The sequence below is a fragment of the Bison bison genome, unplaced genomic scaffold (assembly GCF_000754665.1).
Source record: "Bison bison bison isolate TAMUID 2011002044 unplaced genomic scaffold, Bison_UMD1.0 scf7180017864172, whole genome shotgun sequence".
Taxonomy (NCBI): Eukaryota; Metazoa; Chordata; class Mammalia; order Artiodactyla; family Bovidae; genus Bison; species Bison bison.
The window spans coordinates 192,393-210,985 of NW_011494744.1; the positions used below are offsets into that span (position 1 = coordinate 192,393).

The 18,593-nt window shown below is 38.5% G+C and overlaps 1 protein-coding gene across 2 annotated transcripts in view; it reads right to left on the reverse strand.

Annotated features, from left to right (window-relative positions):
• The window catches only part of LOC104990182 (cytochrome P450 2C19-like), a 93,790-nt gene that overhangs the window by 71,877 nt on the left and 3,320 nt on the right, over nt 1-18,593 (reverse strand). For both annotated transcript variants that reach the window (XM_010842159.1, XM_010842160.1), the window contains exons 4-5: nt 9,638-9,798; nt 8,144-8,326 (exon numbers count right to left, since the gene is read on the reverse strand). In XM_010842159.1, coding sequence (XP_010840461.1) covers nt 8,144-8,326; nt 9,638-9,798 — 344 coding nt within the window. The remainder of the gene's footprint in view (nt 1-8,143; nt 8,327-9,637; nt 9,799-18,593) is intronic.

An 18,593-nucleotide genomic window follows, 5' to 3' on the forward strand; every position in this document is an offset into this window, starting at 1 on the left:
GAGGGAGAGGGTGGGATGATTTGAGAGAATGGCATTGAAACATGTATAATATCATATATGAAACAAGTCGCCAGTCCAGGTTCGATGTACAATACTGGATGCTTGGGGCTGATGCACTGGGATGACCCGGGGGGACGGTATGGGTAGGGAGGAGGGAGGAGGGTTCAGGATGGGGAACACATGTATACCTGTGGCGGATTCATTTTGATGTACGGCAAAACCAACACAATATTGTTAAGTTAAAAAAAAAAAGAAAAGAAAAGAAAGAACCAAAGAGAAACTTTGGAGCTGAAAAGTACAATACCTGAAATTACAAAAAAAAAAAAAATTACCATTTAAAAAAAAAAATAAAAAAAAAAAAAAAAAAATCCATCAAACATGAAACCAGGAGAACAGAAATTTCCTGTGAATATCAGGAAGAAAAAGGAAGAAAGAAAAATGAACAGAGCCTGAGATATAACTGGAACTCAAACAAGTATACCAACATCGACTTAATGGGAGCCCCAGAAAAGAAAGAGAGAAGAAATAAAAAATAAATATTTGGGGGGGAAAATGGCTGAAAACTTACAAAATTTGGTGAAATACACGAATGTATGAATTAAAGAAGCTAAACAAACTCCAAGAATATTGAAGCCAAAAAGACCCAGAGCAAGGTGTATTTTAATCAAACTGTCAGAAGCCAAAACTAGAGAATGTTTGAAGCAACAAGGGAGAAGTGACTCATCATGTACAAAGGACCCACAATAGCATAATATGTCATTTTTCTCCAGAAACTGTGGGAACCATAAATCAATGGAAAGATATTAAGTCCTCAGTGTAAAAATGTCAACCAAAAATTCTATATCTGGCACAACTATCTCTCCACAAAATAGGTGATAGAAGACATCTCCAAAATAAAACCTCAGGGTTCCTTTTTAAAAGACTGGCCCTACAAGAAATGCCAAAGGTAATCACCTTTCAGTTTAAAACAAAAATGTATTACATGATAATTCCAACCCAGATTGACAAATAAATATTTTTGTTAAAAATAATAATGTAGGTAAATACTAAAGCTAATATTATTGTATCTAGTATAAAAACTCTTCTTCTCTATATTATTTAACAGAAAATTGAATAAAAATCATTAGAAATACCTGTTCTAGGCACAAAAGATATAAAGATGAAATTTATAACATCAACAAAATAAAGGGAGATGACATTGGTTGGGAGCAGAGTTAACATATGCAATTTGAAGCTACTGTGGAAGCAATTTATACTGGACTGCTATATATTTAGGATGTTAACAGTAATCCCCATTATAAGTACTAAGAAATCAATTAAAAAATAACATAAAAAATTTGAAGAAGGCATTAAAAAAGTGCCTGCAAAATTGATCAAACAAAAAATATGACTATAATGGAAAAATTGAGAAACAGCAAGCATAAAATGCATTAGAGCAAAAAGCAGCAGAACAGAAATAAAGCCATTAATATTAAACTAATTCTTCAAAATTAAAGTGATTAGTCACTTTGACTAAAACTCACAATTTAAGACAGATATTTAAAGAACAAAATTTTAAAATATATATATATAAGCTATTATATATCCATACATGTATAGAATATAATTCAGGCATGCAAAAGAAAAGAAAATCTTAACACTTGTGATATCAAGAAGGATGGCCCTTGAAGTTATCACAGTAAATGAAACATATCAGATACAGAAAGATAACTACCATATGATCGAACTTACATGTGAAATATTTTAAAAATCTGATCTCATAAATACAGAGAACACACTGGCTGCCAGAGATGGGGAGTGGTCAAGATGAATAAAGGAACTCAAAAGGTACAAAATTCCAGTTATAAAATAAATAAGTCATGGGTAACTACTACACAGCATGATGACTATAGTTAATACTGTATCGTATCTCTGAAAGTTTCTAAGAAAGTAAATCCTAAAAGTTCTCATTACAAGAAAGAAAACCTATAACCACGTGTGAATGGATGGTAACTACATTTATTACACTAATCATCTTGCCTTATATACATATATTGAATCACTATGTTGTATATCTATAATTAATATATTTTATGTTAATTCTTTTCAATTAGAAACTGCATATTGTCTACAAGAAACCCACTTAAGACTGAGAGATACAAATATGTTGAATGAAATAGAGAGAAAAAGATTTTGCAATTAGTGAGTAACCAAATACAGCAGGAATGTTAGAAAAAAAGTTAGATTTTAATCAAAAAGAAATTAAATGGAACAAATGAGAATGGAGTGTTTTTTTACTGGATCAACAAAGGTGAATTCTTCAAGAAGCTATAACATTATACATCTATATGTGGGCTTCTCCAGTGGCTCAGCAGTAAAGAATCTGCCTCCAGGTTTGATCCCTGGGTTGGGAAGATCCCATGCAGAAGAAAATGGCAACCCACTCCAGTATTCTCACTTGGGACATCTCATGAACAAAGAAGCATAACAGGCTACAGCCCATGGGGTCACAAAAGAGTCGGACAGGACTTAGCTACTAGGCAACAACAATAACAACATCACCTATGTGCACCAAACAACAGAGCCACAAAATATATGAAGGAAACATTGAAATAATTGAAAGGATAAATGAAGAGTTCTATAATAATAGTAGGAGACAGGCTTAGTATTACACTAGACACAGTGAAGAAATAATCTATGAAGTTGAGGATATCACAGTAGAAACCTCTAAAACAAAGAGAAAGAGACTTTAAAAAGAGAGACAGAAAAAGGAAAAAGCAAATCTAAGGACTATGGGACAAGTTCAAAATGTGTAACATACTCATAATGGGAATGCCAGAAGGAAAAGTAAGAGGAAAAGAAGTAGAAAAAATATTTGAGACAATAATGAATCAGAATTTCCCCTAAATTAGTATCATACACCAAACTACAGATCTAAGAAACTCAAAGAACACTAATTAAAATATTGCCAAAAAACAAAAACAAATCCTACTCTAGGCATACATTTTCAAACTACAAAAAGTCAAAGGTAGATTTAAAATTCTTAAAAAGCCAAAAGTGCCTTGCTTAAAAGGAAAAAGGATGAGAATTATTCTGACTTTACCTCACATACCTTGCAAGTAAGAAGAGAGTGGAGTGAAATATTTAAAGTGTTGAGAAAAAGAAACCACAAACCAAGACTATGTACCCTGCAAAACTGCTGGGTATAAAAATGAAGAACTGCTCAGACCAAAAAAAAAAAAAAAATAGAAGTAATCTGTTACCAGTATGACTACTTTGCTAGAAGTGTTAAAAGAAATTCTTTCAAGAGAAGGAAAATCATATCAATCAAAACCACATCTACATAAAGAAATAAAGAGTTACAAAGAAAAGAATGCATAAACATAAAAAAGTTTTCTTTTCCTCATTCATAACTTATTTAACAGCTAAAAGTTCAAAATAACAGCAATGTATTTGATGGAGTAATGCTTATGAATACTTCATATATAAATATATATCTGCTTATATACAGGTGGAATGAATGACAGCATGCTACAAGGGATGGAGGGAAGAATTAGAAATATTTTGTTACTATGAGATAGTTACACTGACAGTGACATGGTGCAGAAACAACCAGGTGCAGGAAAAACACAGGACATGACCCTGTGTTTGTGTTTGTTTCCTTAATGAACAGCAACGTTGAATGGACCCTGTCTCGCTCCATATAAAAAATTTAACTCAAAATAGATGAAAAATTTAAATATGATACACACACATATATATTTAATGCCTAACTCAAAAAGACTCACAGAAAGAGAGAGCAGAATAGCAACTATCAGGAGTTGGGGTGGGAGTAGCAGGAGAAATAGGGAGATAATTGGTCAAAGGATAAAAATCTCCAGGTGTATAATGAATACGTTTGGGGGATCTAATGTACATAGTGGTGATTATAGCTAATAATACTGTATTATACACGTGAAAGTTACTAACAGAATAATGTGTTGAATGTCCTCACCATAGAAAAAAGAAAATAGTAATTATGTGAGTAGATAGAGGACTTAACCTGATGCTAGTGTGGTAACCCTGGTGGCTCAGATGGTAAAGCGTCTGCCTACAATGCGGGAGACCCAGGTTCAATCCCTGGGTTGGGAAGATCCCCTGGAGAAGGAAATGGCAACCCACTCCAGTGTTCTTGCCTGGAAAATCCCATGGATGGAGGAATGTGGTGGGCTACAATCCACGGGTCACAAAGAGTCGGACACAACTGAGCAACTTCACTTAGTGTGGTAATCACTCTATAATATGTACATGTATCAGATTAACACACTGGCCAGCGCTCTCTGACAACCTGGAGGGGTGGGATGGGGTTGGGGGTGGAGGTGGGAGGTGGGAGGTGGGAGGTGGGAGGTGGGAGGTGGGAGGGAAGTTCAAGAGGGCGGAGACATATGTATTTCTATGGCTGATTTATGTTTTCTGCCATTATGTATGGCAGAAACTAGCACAATATCGTAAAGCAATTATCCTCCAATTAAAAATAAATTCTAAAAAAACAGAAAAATATTTTACAAGAGTTAAATCTATAAAACACTTAGAAGAAAACATTGTAGTATAGCTTTAGAAACTCAGAAATGACAACTGATCCTTAAATTTGACACCAAAGTAACAAATATATACACGTGTGTACATATGTATCTGTCTAATATATATCATATTTCAATAAAATTAAAATGTTTATGTATCAAAAGCATAATGAAAGATGTGAAATGACAACCAATATGTTGGAAAAACAGCTCAACAACAATGACAAGGAACCCAGTTTTAAAAAGGCAAAGGGCTTAGATGATATTTTTCCAAACAAGAAAATACATTCAACGTCACTGTTCATTAAGGAAACACAAAATATAGTCACAACCAGATGCAATTTCACATTACTTAAGCAAGGTTTAATAGTGTTAAAAATTAGAAAGTAAGTATTGGCAATTATGTGTGAAAACAAGAACTCTATACATTGCTGGTGGGAATATAAATGCTGCAGTCACTGTTGGAAAGTCTGACTATTCCTCACATGTTAGACATAAAATTATTAATATCATATGTCTACTCAATTCCACTCCAAGGAAAATATCAAACAAAAAGGAAAATGTGCCCATGAAGAAATTCGTACACAAATATTTGTAGCAGTATCTTTCAGAACACCCAAAGAAAAACAACGCAAATGTTGACCATAATGTGGATGCATAAAAAATTATAGTACACACATACAATTGAATATTATTCACCCATAAATGAAAAAAACAAAGTGCTCATACATATCACAACTTAGAAAATACTCCAAAACATTATATTGGGTGAAAGAAGCCAGAAACAAAAGGGGTGACGCTATGAGTTCTTTTATACAATGAATCCATAAAAGGCAAATCATAGAGACATAAAGCAGGTTAAGTTGACACGTGATGGGGTGGAGAGAATGGACAGCAATCATTTAATAGACATCATATGCTTCTGTACAGTGATGAGAAAGTTTTGAAACAGGAACTAGTGATCACACAACACTGTGAATGCACTAAATACAACCAAAATGTACACTATTAATTGCATGGCATGCAGAAGATACTAAGAAAGGCTGGCAAGAACTATACAGAAAAGATCTTAATGACCCAGACAACCATGATGGTGTGATCACTCACCTCAAGCCAGACATCATGGAGTCCAAAGTGAGGCAAGCCTTAGAAAGCACCACTACAAACAAAGCTAGTGGAGGTGGTGGAATTCCAGCTGATCTATTTCATGTTTTAAAAGATGATGCTTTTACAGTGCTGCACTCAATATGCCAGCAAATTTGAGGAACTCAGCAGTGGCCACAGGACTGGAAAAGGTCAGTTTTCATTCCAATCTCAAAGAAAGGCAATGCCAAAGAATGCTCAAACTACCACACATTTGCACTCATCTTACACACTAGCAAAGTAATGCTCAAAATTCTCCAAGCCAGGCTTCAACAGTACCTGAAGCAAGATCTTCCAGATGTTCAAGTGGATTTAGAAAAGGCAGAGGAACTAGAGAACAAATTGCCAAAATCCGCTGGATCACAGAAAAGCAAGAGAGTTCCAGAAAAACATCTACTTCTGCTTTATTGACTACACTAAATCCTTTGACTGTGTGGATCACAGAAAACTGTGGAAAATTCTGAAAGAAATAGGAATGCCAGACCACCTGACCTGCCTCCTGAGAAATCTGTATACAGGTCAAGAAGCAACAGTTAGAACCAGACATGGAACAACAGACTGGTTCCAAATTGGGAAAGGAGTACGTCAATGCTGAATATTTTCACCCTGCTTATTTAACTTATATGCAGAGTACATACATGTAATGCCAGGCTGGATGAAGCACAAGCTGCAATCAAGACTGCCGGCAGAAATACCAATACCTCAGATACACAGATGACACCACCCTTATGGCAGAAAATGAAGAGGAACTAAAGAGCCTCATGATGAAAGTGAAAGAGGAGAGTGAAAAAGTTGGCTTAAAACTCAACAATCAAAAAACAAAGATCATGGCATCCGGTCCCATCACTTCCTGGCAAATAGATAGGGAAACAATGGAAACAGTGAGAAACTTTATTTTCTTGGGTTCCAAAATCACTGCAGATGGTGACTGCAGCCATGAAATTAAAAGATGCTTATTCCTTGGAAGGTAAGTTATGACCAACCTAGACACCATATTAAAAAGCAGAGACATTCCTTTGCCAGCAAAGGTCCATAGTCAAAGCTATGGCTTTTCCAGGAGTCATATATAGATGTGAGAGTTGGACCATAAAGAAAACTGAATGCTAAAGAATTGATGCTTTTGAACGGTGGTGTTGGAGAAGACTCTTGAGAGGCCCTTGGACTGCAAGGAGATCCAACCAGTCAATCCTAAAGGAAATCAGTCCTGAATATTCATTGGAAGGACTGATGCTGAAGCTGAAGCTCCAATACTTGGGCCACCTGATTCGAAGAACTGACTCATTGGAAAAGAGCCTGATGTTGGGAAAAATTGAAGGCAGGAGGAGAAGGGGACGACAGAGGATGAGATGGTTGAATGGCATCACCAACTCAGTGGACATGAATTTGAGTAGGCTCTGGGAGTAGGTGATGGACAGGGATGCCTGGCATGCTACAGTCCATGTGGACACAAAGAATCATACATGCCTAAGCAACTGAACTGAATTGATGTGAATTTCACCTTAATTTTTTAAATAACATTACTCCATGAATTGACAGATTTCACACAATCTCTATAAAAATCACCACTGATTTCTTTGCATAAATTGACAAGTCTATCCTAAATTTAAGTGGCACAGAAAAACAAAAACAATCTTATAAAATGACAAAAAATTACAGGTCTCACACTACTCAACTTCAAAACTAATTACGAAACTAGTAATTAAGATGTCCAGATGATGTGCCACTGATGTAAAAACTGACATTTAGCTTACTGAAACAGATGCCAGATTGCACAAATGCTCAAATTATGAGTCAGTTGATTTCTGACAAGGTTGCCAAGATAATTCATGTGGGGAAAATGGTCTTTCCAACATGGGGTGCAGGGTTCATGCTCACATCATATAATATAACTCCATATCTTCGCTAATCCATTTACTTTACACTCAATTAAGGCTTCTTCTGTCCACACACCTACTCTTTGCCATCACATGCCTATGTAAACAGCATCATACATACATCATTCATCCATCTCATATTCCCTCCCTTGTCCTTCGATGCAAATATGTTGATCTATTTGCAACTACCAGCCAAGCAGGAAGCCCAGTTAGACCTAGTCATTCTTTATTCCCTTTACACTGTGTATGCTATGATCATGTTCATCATCATATTATACTATGATATTTTGTTACTTTTAACTCATTGTTATCAGTTTCCAATTCACCTATGACATCATTCTGTTTTTCCTTGGGTAGATTATTAGCACCCAAAGAGCAAAATCAAGGTATTTCACTTATTTAATGACTAAATATTACATCTATCTATGCTAACCATTATGGTTAGCATAGATTCATGCACACAAGTACTTAAAATGCTTGTCAGCATTGCTTGCCAGACCACTGGAACATCCTTGGTAAATACAGAAGATTCAATGATCTATAAAATGCACAAGTAATCAAATAATTGAGCTGTCTTTAGCCTATTACCTGCTCCATCTTGATCAGGAAGCAATCAATAAAGTCTCGAGGATTGTTAATATCCAGGGATGCTTGGTGTTCCCTTGTTTTCTCCAAAACATAATTTTTTACATAAGCAGTATTTGTATAAAGTTTTTTATAACTATAACTCCATGGGAAAAAATCAAGGAGCACAGGGAAAATATTGAGGACCTAGAAGAGAAAACTACGGTTTATTAAATAAATAGTTAAAACTTACATACCAAGTCCTAGTTGGAAATTGTAGTATAAATATTAAAATAAATATGGTCTCTAAATGTTGAGGAGTATTTTTATTATACAAATACATAATTTTCTATGCTGATAGAAGTATTTCAAGGAAAAAATTCTGGTCAGGGATCAAAAAAATAATCATTTCCTATATGTACATATCATGTTTCCAGTATGAAAACATCTTCACATCAATTCTCCCTGTTTTTCACATCAGTTCTTCTCTACAACCATGAAATAAGGGTCAGCACAAAGGTCAATGACTCACACTTTGTAGATGACAACAGAGGTTAAGAGAGTTTGCACATCCTGATACAGAGCACAGAGCTGGTCCCTGATGTTTCTACCTCTGTCTCATAGACTCCAACATAAAATAAGTATTTTATTAATAGGACTGAAAGGGTCCTAAGTGAAGAAAGTGAAAGTGAAGTCGCTCAGTCATGTCTGACTCTTTGCGAGTCATGGACTGTAGCCCACCAGGCTCCTCTGTCCATGGGATTTTCCAGGCAAGAGGACTGGAGTGGGTTGTCATTTCCTTCTCCAGAAAATGTCCTAAAGACACCACGAAACTCAACATCTTATAAGCACCAGAGCACTTAAGTGACCTCTGTAAGGTCACACCACCGTCTTTTAGGCAGAAGGCAGAACATGTCAGCTCAGTATAGGGTACACCTGTGATGTTGGTTTGTGGTTGCTACACCAAAAAAAAAAAAAAAACAAACTTTTTTTTGTCATCCCCAAAGCAATTACCTTGTCAGTTAGGATGCCAACTGAAGCATCAAACAGTCCTAACCCAGTCACTGTTCCCTGGCAGCACTCTTTCACTCAAAGGAGATTCTCCTCCTTCCTAAATGCAGGTATTTCTGCCAGCTAAGGTGGTGGAGTAGTAAGTAGGTGGAAACTGAATGACAAGACTTGTGAGTAATGGAAGCCTTTCCAGAAGGGCCTGGAAGTCCTTCTATTGGTGTGGGCATGCTTTGGGGATGTTACCAAAGTAGTTTATGGAAGCTGGGCTTTGAAAATTGGTATAAAAACCACTGAACAGTGTCAACAGGACTGAATTGTGGGCATGTATTTTCCTGTCTAACATTAAAGGGCTCAGCCAGCAGCCCCAGATGAGCACTCCATGATGCTAAGCTCTGGGCAGGGCTGTGCTCTTCACACTTTCACCTCACAGCTTGGTGTATAGAGAACTGGACCTCATGGAAAAAAGAGAATAAGTGATTCCTCCAGAAGAAAGGCCCTTGGCCTCACCTGAATCCACGGAGAGCCCAAAATCTTGATATTTTCATTTATTGTTTTCATTAGATTTAAAAAAGTCTGATCTTTATAATCAAAACGGTTCTGGAAAATAATGGAGCAGATCACATTGCAGGGAGCACAGCCCAGGATGAAAGTAGGATCACAGGGCAACCCTGAAGAATAACAAACATTTAAACACACCATTAAAACATACACATGAAACACTTTTATCTTTGAAACAACAGGTAGACTGTTGGAAACTTTAAATCAATATTTGTTGTTTCCCTTAACAGCAAAATATTCAAAATGTAAAAATTGACACATAACTTTTACCTTAATCTAAAAGACCATGTTAACCTATTTAAAGAAGGTTTATCTACTTATCTTTAAATTGTATTGATGTATAGTTTATTTACATTGTTAATTTCTACTGTACAGAAAAGTGTTTCAGTTATACATACATACATATATATATAATTTTTCAAAATTTTTTTCCATTATGGTTTATCATAGGATATTTAATATAGTTCCCTGTTCAAGACAGTAGTACCCTGTTGTTTATCCATTACATTTGTAATAGTTTACCTCTGCTAATCCAAACTTCCAAGCCTTCCCTCTCTCACTGCTGGAAACTACAAGTATATTCTTTATGTCTGTGAGTCTGTGTTTTTCACAGATATACTCATTTGTGTCACATTTCAGATTCCACACACAACTGATATCATATGATATTTGTCTTTGTCCTTCTGACTTACTTCATTTAGTATGATAATCTCTAAGTCCATCCATGTTGCTGCAAATGGTATTTAAATAATTTTTTTTTAATCAATCCAGGGACTTCCCTGGCCATCCAGTGGCTAAGACTCCACGCTTCCACTTCAGGGGGTGCAGGTGGGATCCTTTGTCAGGGAACTAAGATCTCACACACCATATGGCACAGCCAAAAAATTTAAAATAAATTCAATTCATAGTCACTGCCTTTTCTTATATATTTTTCACTTAAGGTATCTTAATTTGAAGGGTGAATGATGAAAACACTGAAGAGACCATTTTTTGTATCATTTAATTACTAACATTATCAGTGCTGAGTATCATAAACACTAACATAGGAAAATGAGAACAGTTAGGGACTTTGAAATGTTTTTTATATAATGAATAGTTGAAAGAGTCATGTGTAGAATCAGCAATGAGGAAGCTAAAGAGAAAGAGATTGTAGACTTCGTGTATGTGAAAAAATAAATGTATAAAAGCAGGAAGAATCCATGCTGTATGAGAAGAAAAACTAATATGAGTGAACAATTATTATGAACTGAATTTTTTGCCCAAAGTAAATATAAAATATAATTTTCATATCAAACATAAATCCCAGGTAAGTGAAACCTGGGTTAATTGGTAAATGGAGTTTATGTGTCATTTCAATGTTAAAAAAATTTCCTTGCTTAAGAATTAAATGACCTTCATTTACAATAACCATAAAAATTAATTAATTAAGCAAGGCTGCATTATGTGGACCTCTGGGCTAGTCTTCTGTTTACCCATCAACAGAATATTAAGCTGATAAATTTAAATTTTTCATCATTTACATCAAGTTTATTATATTTCCAATGAAGAAATTATACTAGAGGAAAAGTTTTCTTTTTTGGTAGGAGATCTATAAAATAAAATAGGTGCAATCAAATAATCAAAGAAAATTCTGGGACTTCCCTTGTGGTCCAGTGGTTAAGAATCTGCTTTGTAATGCAAAGAATACAGGTTAGATCCCTGGTTGGGGAGCTAAGATCCCATAGGCCCTGGGGCAGCCCTTGTGCTTCAGTGAAAGATTTCACATGACACAGTGAAGATTCCATGTGCCACAGCTAAGGCCTGAAGCAGTCAAATAAATAAATCAACTTTAAAAAAAATCACAATAGAAAGAGAGATACAATATTCACATATATAGATGTGATTAAAGATTACTTGAATCAAAATACAGTAAGGAGTAACATCAGAATGATGATGTAAGAGGAAGTCCCAGCCTTCCTTCCCCTACAGAAACACCGGTTTAGCAATGATATGTGGATTAAAATTTCTTTATGAGACTTCCAGAAACTTTTAAGAAGTCACAATACCATAGGCCAGTACGAAGCTGAAAACAGATACAATAAAACTGATAAGAAGTGCAATATCACTTCACCTGCATCAACACCTCCCCCGCAAAACCTCAATGCTGAGGCAAAAGAATGCCCCTGGCTGCTGCTGCTGCTGCTAAGTCGCCTCAGTCGTATCCGACTCTGTGTGACCCCAGAGACGGCAGGCCACCAGGCTCCCCTGTCCCTGAGATTCTCCAGGCAAGAACACTGGAGTGGGCTACCATTTCCTTCTCCAGTGCATGAAAGTGAAAAGTGAAAGTGAAGTCACTCAGTCCTATCTGACTCTTAGCGACCCCATGGACTATAGCCTACCAGGCTCCTCCGTCCACGGGATTCTCCAGGCAAGAGGCCTGGAGTGGGGTGCCATTGCCTTCTCTGAAAAGAATGCCCCAGGTTGTGATTAACCCAGGAAAGAAATGAATGAAGCATGCATTCAATGCTGCAGTGGGCTGCTTGAGGAAGTGGCTTCTGTCCTGCCTCGCTTGGAGTGCTGACAGAACTGGCATAGTCTGGATGTCTGGAATCACTGAGAACAGAGGGTGAGAGAAGTGATTTGCTGTGACCAGCACGGCCTGACACAGTCTAAAGAAGGTGCACAACTTGAGGCTCATCCTGTAATGGGGGGAGAGGAGTGGAGTTTCACCCAGTGTCCTGGTTTTTTTGGAAGGCAACTCAAAGGACTGGTAACTGTCTAACCTGATTCAGGGCATTGAAGGGGAGCCTACAGATTTTGGATGCCACTGAAAAAGGGAAGGTGGAAGAGCTTGCTTCTGTTGAACTACAGAACTTTCAGTGTGCAAACAGATAACAAAGAGAGCAAGAGAGGACTAGCTCCTGAGAATGAGCTTGGCAAGCTTTCCTAGTCATGAAATTCTACACACAAGCCCACAGTAGTTGCGGCCACCAAAAGAAACAGGTTTCAGAGGGCCCCAGAATCTCCAGCCAAGATGCTTGCTAAGTGTTTTTGCTCTATATAAAGCTGGTCCATCAAATCTGGAAGAAGTAGCTATTTTTTCAAGTTAATGAATCTAAACATAAAGTCATGAAACACACAAAGAAGCAGGAAAAATGGCTCAAACAATGTACAAAATAAATCCCAGAAACTGATCCTAAAGGAATGGAGTAATATCACTTACTAAACAAAGTTTTTATCAGAAAGTGATGCAGGGACTTTCCTAGTGGTCCAGTAGTTAAGATGGTGTGCTTCCAATGCAAAGTCACTGGTTCGATCCCTGGTCTGGGAGCTAAGATCTCACATGCCTCACAGTGAGGCCAAAAAAAAAGTGACATGATGTTCCACAAACTCAAGGAAATGATGCATGAACAAATAAGAATATCAAGAAACAGAATACATTTCTTAAAAACAGCTGAAATCTGTCAAGTTGAAGAATACAATAAGTCACATAAAATTTTTGCTTAAAGGTGGGTCATTTGCTATTACTCAGAAGAACAAAAGGAAAAAAAAAATTTTAAAGAGTGAAGAAAATACAAGGGACTTACAGGACATCAACAAGGGGATCCATATACACATTATGGGAAAAGAGAGAGAGAAAGCTTATTTGAAGAAATAATGGCAAAAACTTCCTACATCTGAGTGAAAAACTGACACAGATTCTAAAAGGCCAGTACACTCTAACTAGGATGAACAAAAGAAACTCACACTGAGATACATTATACTCAAACTGTCAAAATCAGAGACAAGGAGATAATTTTGACAGCAGCAAGACAAGTGATATGTCAGATCCAGTAGAACCGTCATAATACTAACAACTGATTTCTAAGCAAAAACATTGCAGGCCAGAAAACAATGGGATGATATACTCAAAACGTGAAAAGAAAAAAGCTATCAACCAAGAATACTCTATCTGACAAGACAATTTTTCAAAAATAAAAGACAAATAATCACTTTCTCAAATAAACAAAAGCTGAGGGAGTTAATCCACACTAGACATGATTTGGGGTTTCCCTGGTGTTTTAGGGGTAAAGAACCCTCCTGCCAATGCATGAGATGCATGTTCAATCCCTGGGTTGGGAAGATCCCCTGGAGAAGGAAATGGTGACCCACTCCAGTATTCTTGCCTGGGAAATCCCATGGACAGAGGAGCCTGGTGGGCTACAGTCCATGGGGTCTCAAAAGAGCTGGACATGACTTAGCAACTAAATAACAACAACAACAAAGACATGTCTTAGAAGAAATGCTAAAAAGGGTTCATAAAGTTAAAACAACAGAACACTGAGCAGCAACAGAAAATCACATGAAAGTAAAAAATTATCATGTTTTGTGCTAGTCTCAGCCTATCAATAACCAAAGCTATAGAAGAACTAGACCTTGTGATGCTTTTTATGACTGCAAGAAGTCCTTCAGCAAAAGTCATCAGGAAACTTTGAAACATAGAACTTTATCACCAACAAGACCTGGATATTGCCAACACACCTGGGGAACACACTGTGAGGTTGTGAGTGGAGAGTGACAGAGAGGGACAACTCACACGGGGGCCCAGAGTTCTGCTCTCACTGCGGTAAAGTTCAGGGCACAGGGTTTCAAGGGCTCATTATGGGTGAATTTAGAACATAGAAAGTGGAAATACAAAGCACTGGAAGAGAAAAAACAAGTAGCCAAAACGCTTGTAATTGAAATCATCCAAGAACAAAGGAGGCTCAGTGGGAAGAGCTCTTTAGTCTCCTGGCTAGCTTGTGTTTATTTCAGATAACCACCTTTGAAACGGATGCTGTTTGGAAGCAGATGCCTTGGCAATCACAGCCAACATCAGGAATTTGCATTACAAAAAAGAAAAAAAACCCAGAACTGTCTGAATTTAAACTACGCATTAGAAAATGAAAATCAAAAGCAAGAGGTAGCACCTCACACCTGTTAGTATGGCCATTATCAGAAAAGAAAGAAAGAAAGGGAGGAAGGAGGGAGGGAAGGAGAGAGAGAAGAAGAAAATAACAAGTGTTGATGAGGGAGTTGAGAAATTGAACCCTTATGTATACTTGATAGAATGTCAGATGATTTACTATGAAAAGCAGTATGGCCATTCCTCAAACAATAAAAAGAAATTTACCATATTACCCAGCAATCCCACTTTTGAGTTTTCATGCAAAATAGCTGAATCAGGATCTCAAAGAGATGGCTGCACTCCCCTGAAACATTCTAAAGGTCCATCAACAATTACAGATAAAGTAATGTGGGAGGAGACTAGCAAAGATGGCAGAGCAGGAAGATCCTGAGCTCATCTCCTCTCATGGGCATCCCCAAACTATAACAATATACAGAAGAAAGGTTTTTTCTGGTTTCATCGATGAAAAAAAACCAGAAGCCACCAGAAAAGATCTTCAACAAATAAAGATATAAAGAAGAAATCACAAGGAGATGAGAAGGAGCAGTGAAGTACCACACCCCAACATAAGCAAAGCACAAAGGCAAGAAAAATTACAATTGCAGAGACTGCCTCAAGAAGTGAGTTTTCTGAGCCCCACACTGGACTCCCCAGCCTGATGGTCCTGCAACAGGAAGATGAATCCCCAGAATGTTTGGCTTTGAAGGCCAGCGGGGCTTACTTTCAGCTGTCCCAGGGGGCTGAGGAAATAGAAACTCCACTCATGAAGAGGACATACAAAATTTCACAGGCTTTGTACCCAGCATAGAAGCATTCATTTGAAAGAAGCCTGGGTCAGACCCACCTGCTGATCTCGAAGAGCCTCCCAGAGAGGTCGGAGGCACCTGGGGCTCACCCTGGGGCCATAAATACTGGCAGGAGCCATTTTGGGGAGCTTGCTCTGCCCCCTGGACACTGGTGCTGGCAAGTGCCATTTTGGAATCTTCCCTCTAGCTTAGTATCATGACCCAGCCCCCTCCTACCTCCCAAGAGCCTGTAGGCACCAGGACTTGCCCAAGGCCAAGCAGCTAACTGAATAGAGACATAGCCCTACCCACCAGCAGAGAGGCTGCCTTAAGATTCTCTGACCTTACAACCACCCCTGTACACAGCCCTGTCCACCAGAGGACCAGGACTCAGCTCCAAACAGCACTGCACAGGCACTAGACCCAGGAATTCCAGGGCCCTACAATCAGAAAGCAAAGGACTCAGCTCAAACACCACTGGTCAGGCACCAGTGCCAGAATCCCCAGCCCTACGCACCAGCAAGCCTGCTCTCATCAGACAAGCCTCACCGTTAGCATGTGGATAAGAACCCCAGGACAATGACAACCCCACAGCATGCAGACCCAGTCCACATACCAGTAGGTAAATGGTGGCTTAACTGGTAAAGAACCCGCCAATGCAGGTGATGCAAGAGACACACGTTTGATCCTTGGGTCAGGAAGATTCCCTGCAGAAGGAAATGGCAACCCACTTCAGTATTCTTGCCTAGAAAATTCCATGGATGGAGGAGCCTGGTGGGCTACAGTCTATGGGGTTGGACACGACTGACTGCACATACATACAATAGCACCAGCTAGGCCCTGGCTCTGCCAACCAGTAGGCCTGCCCTAGCCTTGTGACCAGCCCTTTGCAACATGAGTGGACACCAGTCACAGGACTACCACAGGCCTACAGTCTGTGGACCAGCCCAGTTATCATCAGGCCAGCGCCAACCTGCTGGACTTCAGACCTGCCTAGGCTCAGCACCAGCCTCACCCACTGGTGGACAGACACCAGCCCCAGAGCACTGCAGATTATGGACCCAACCCACCCAATTCTAAAAGGCCAGCGCCTTTCCTGTTGCCCCAGCCTCAACAACCAGCAGGCCAACACAAGCTTCTGAATAACCCAGAACCCACAACCTGCTGTGTCAGGAACCAGTCTCACCAACCAGCAGTCCCATACCAACTCTGGAATCCTTGGGCCCCTTAGGCAGATTCCAGGATCTGGCTCTGCTCCCCTGGGCCAGCATGTGATCCAGCACCTGGCTTTACCTTCCAGTGGTCAGGCACCAATCCTTGGATCTCGTGAACCCTGACTCACCCACTAGTGAACCAGCACTACCTCTGGAATGCCCCAGGGTTCCACAATCAGCCACTTCTTGGGACAGCACGACCAAGCAGCAACTGGCAACCTCTGTACAAGGCAGGAACAGTCAGCCAATCTGACCGAGGTCAACCAAGACTACCAGGTTGCCTACAGTAGTCAGCCCACAATAGAAAGACAAACACAGTCCACATGGGGGAAATCCTGATCAATACAGCTCTAATGATGAGTGGGCAGTGTGTTGTTGGGATACATTGGACATCTCCTAAAAAACATTATTTCTCCAAGGTCAGGAATTATAACCAACCTACCAGATATACAGAAATAAAAATAGCAAGTTAGGGAGAAAAAATGGGACAACAGAAGAACGTGTTTCAAAGTGAAGTAGAGATATATAATTTACTCAAGAAAGAGTTCAGGGTAATGATCAATAAGATGATCAGGGGTTCTCTGATGATCCAGTGATTAAGAAACTGTGTTTCCACTGTAGAAGGTATAGGTTTCATCCCTGGTCAGGGAACTAAGATCCCACATGCCACATGACTCAAATGGAAAAAAAAAAAAAAAGATGATCAAAGAACTTTGGAGAAGAATGGATACACTAAGCAAGAAGTTAGTAGTTTTTAAGAAAGAATTGAAAAATATAAAGAACAACCAAACAGAGATGAAGAATATAATAACTGACATGAAAAATACACTAGAAGGAATCAAGAACAGACTAAATGAAATGGAGGAATGGATCACTGAGGTGAAAGACAGTGTAGCAGAAATCACTGACAAGGAAGAGAAAAAATAATGAAAAGAAATGAGGGCTGTTTAGGAGACTCTGACACCAGCAATCATACACTCGCATTATAGAGGTTCCAGGAGAAGAAGAGAAAGATAAAGGGTCAGAGAACACATCTGAAGACAAAATAGCTAAAAACTTCCCTAACCTGGGATCAGTAACAGACAACCAAGTCCAGGAAACAGAGTCCTGAACAGGTTTACCCAAAAAGCAATAAATCAAGATGCATTGTAATTAAAATGTCAAACAATTAAAGAGAGATTAAAAGCTGCAAGGGAAAATTAACAAGTTAAACATAAGGAAACTCCCATTACACAATCAGCTGACTTTTCAACAGAAATTCTGCAGGCCAGAAGAAAGTGGCCTGACATACTTAAAAAAATTTTTTTAAGTGATTGAAAGAAAAAATCGACAAACAAGAATGCTCTACTCACAAGTTTCTCAATCAGATTCTCAATCAAATTTTACAGACAAGCAAAAGCTAAAAGACTTCAGCATCACCAAATCAGCTTTACAGGAAATAGTAAAGAGACTTCTCTAAGAGAAAAGAAAAAGCCACAACTAGAAATGGGAAAATTACAATGGAGAAAGCTCAAATACACAGTAAAGGCAAATACACAGTAAACGTTGTTGTTTTTTTTTAATGCTACATTTAAATGAAGTCACAATTGAGAACTGCATTAAGACATACCTAAATGATCATGGAAAAAGCAAGAGAGTTCCAGAAAAACATCTATTTCTGCTTTATTGACTATGCCAAAGCCTTTGACTGTGTGGATCACAATAAACTGGAAAATTCTGAAAGAGATGGGAATACCAGACCACCTGACCTGCCTTTTGAGAAATCTGTATGCAGGTCAGGAAGCAACAGTTAGAACTGGACATGGAACAACAGACTGGTTCCAAATAGGAAAAGGAGTATGTCAAGGCTGTATATTATCACCCTGCTTATTTAACTCATATGCAGGGTACATCATGAGAAACGCTGGACTGGAAGAAACACAAGCTGGAATCAAGATTGCCAGGAGAAATATCAATAACCTCAGATATGCAGATGACACCACCCTTATGGCAGAAAGTGA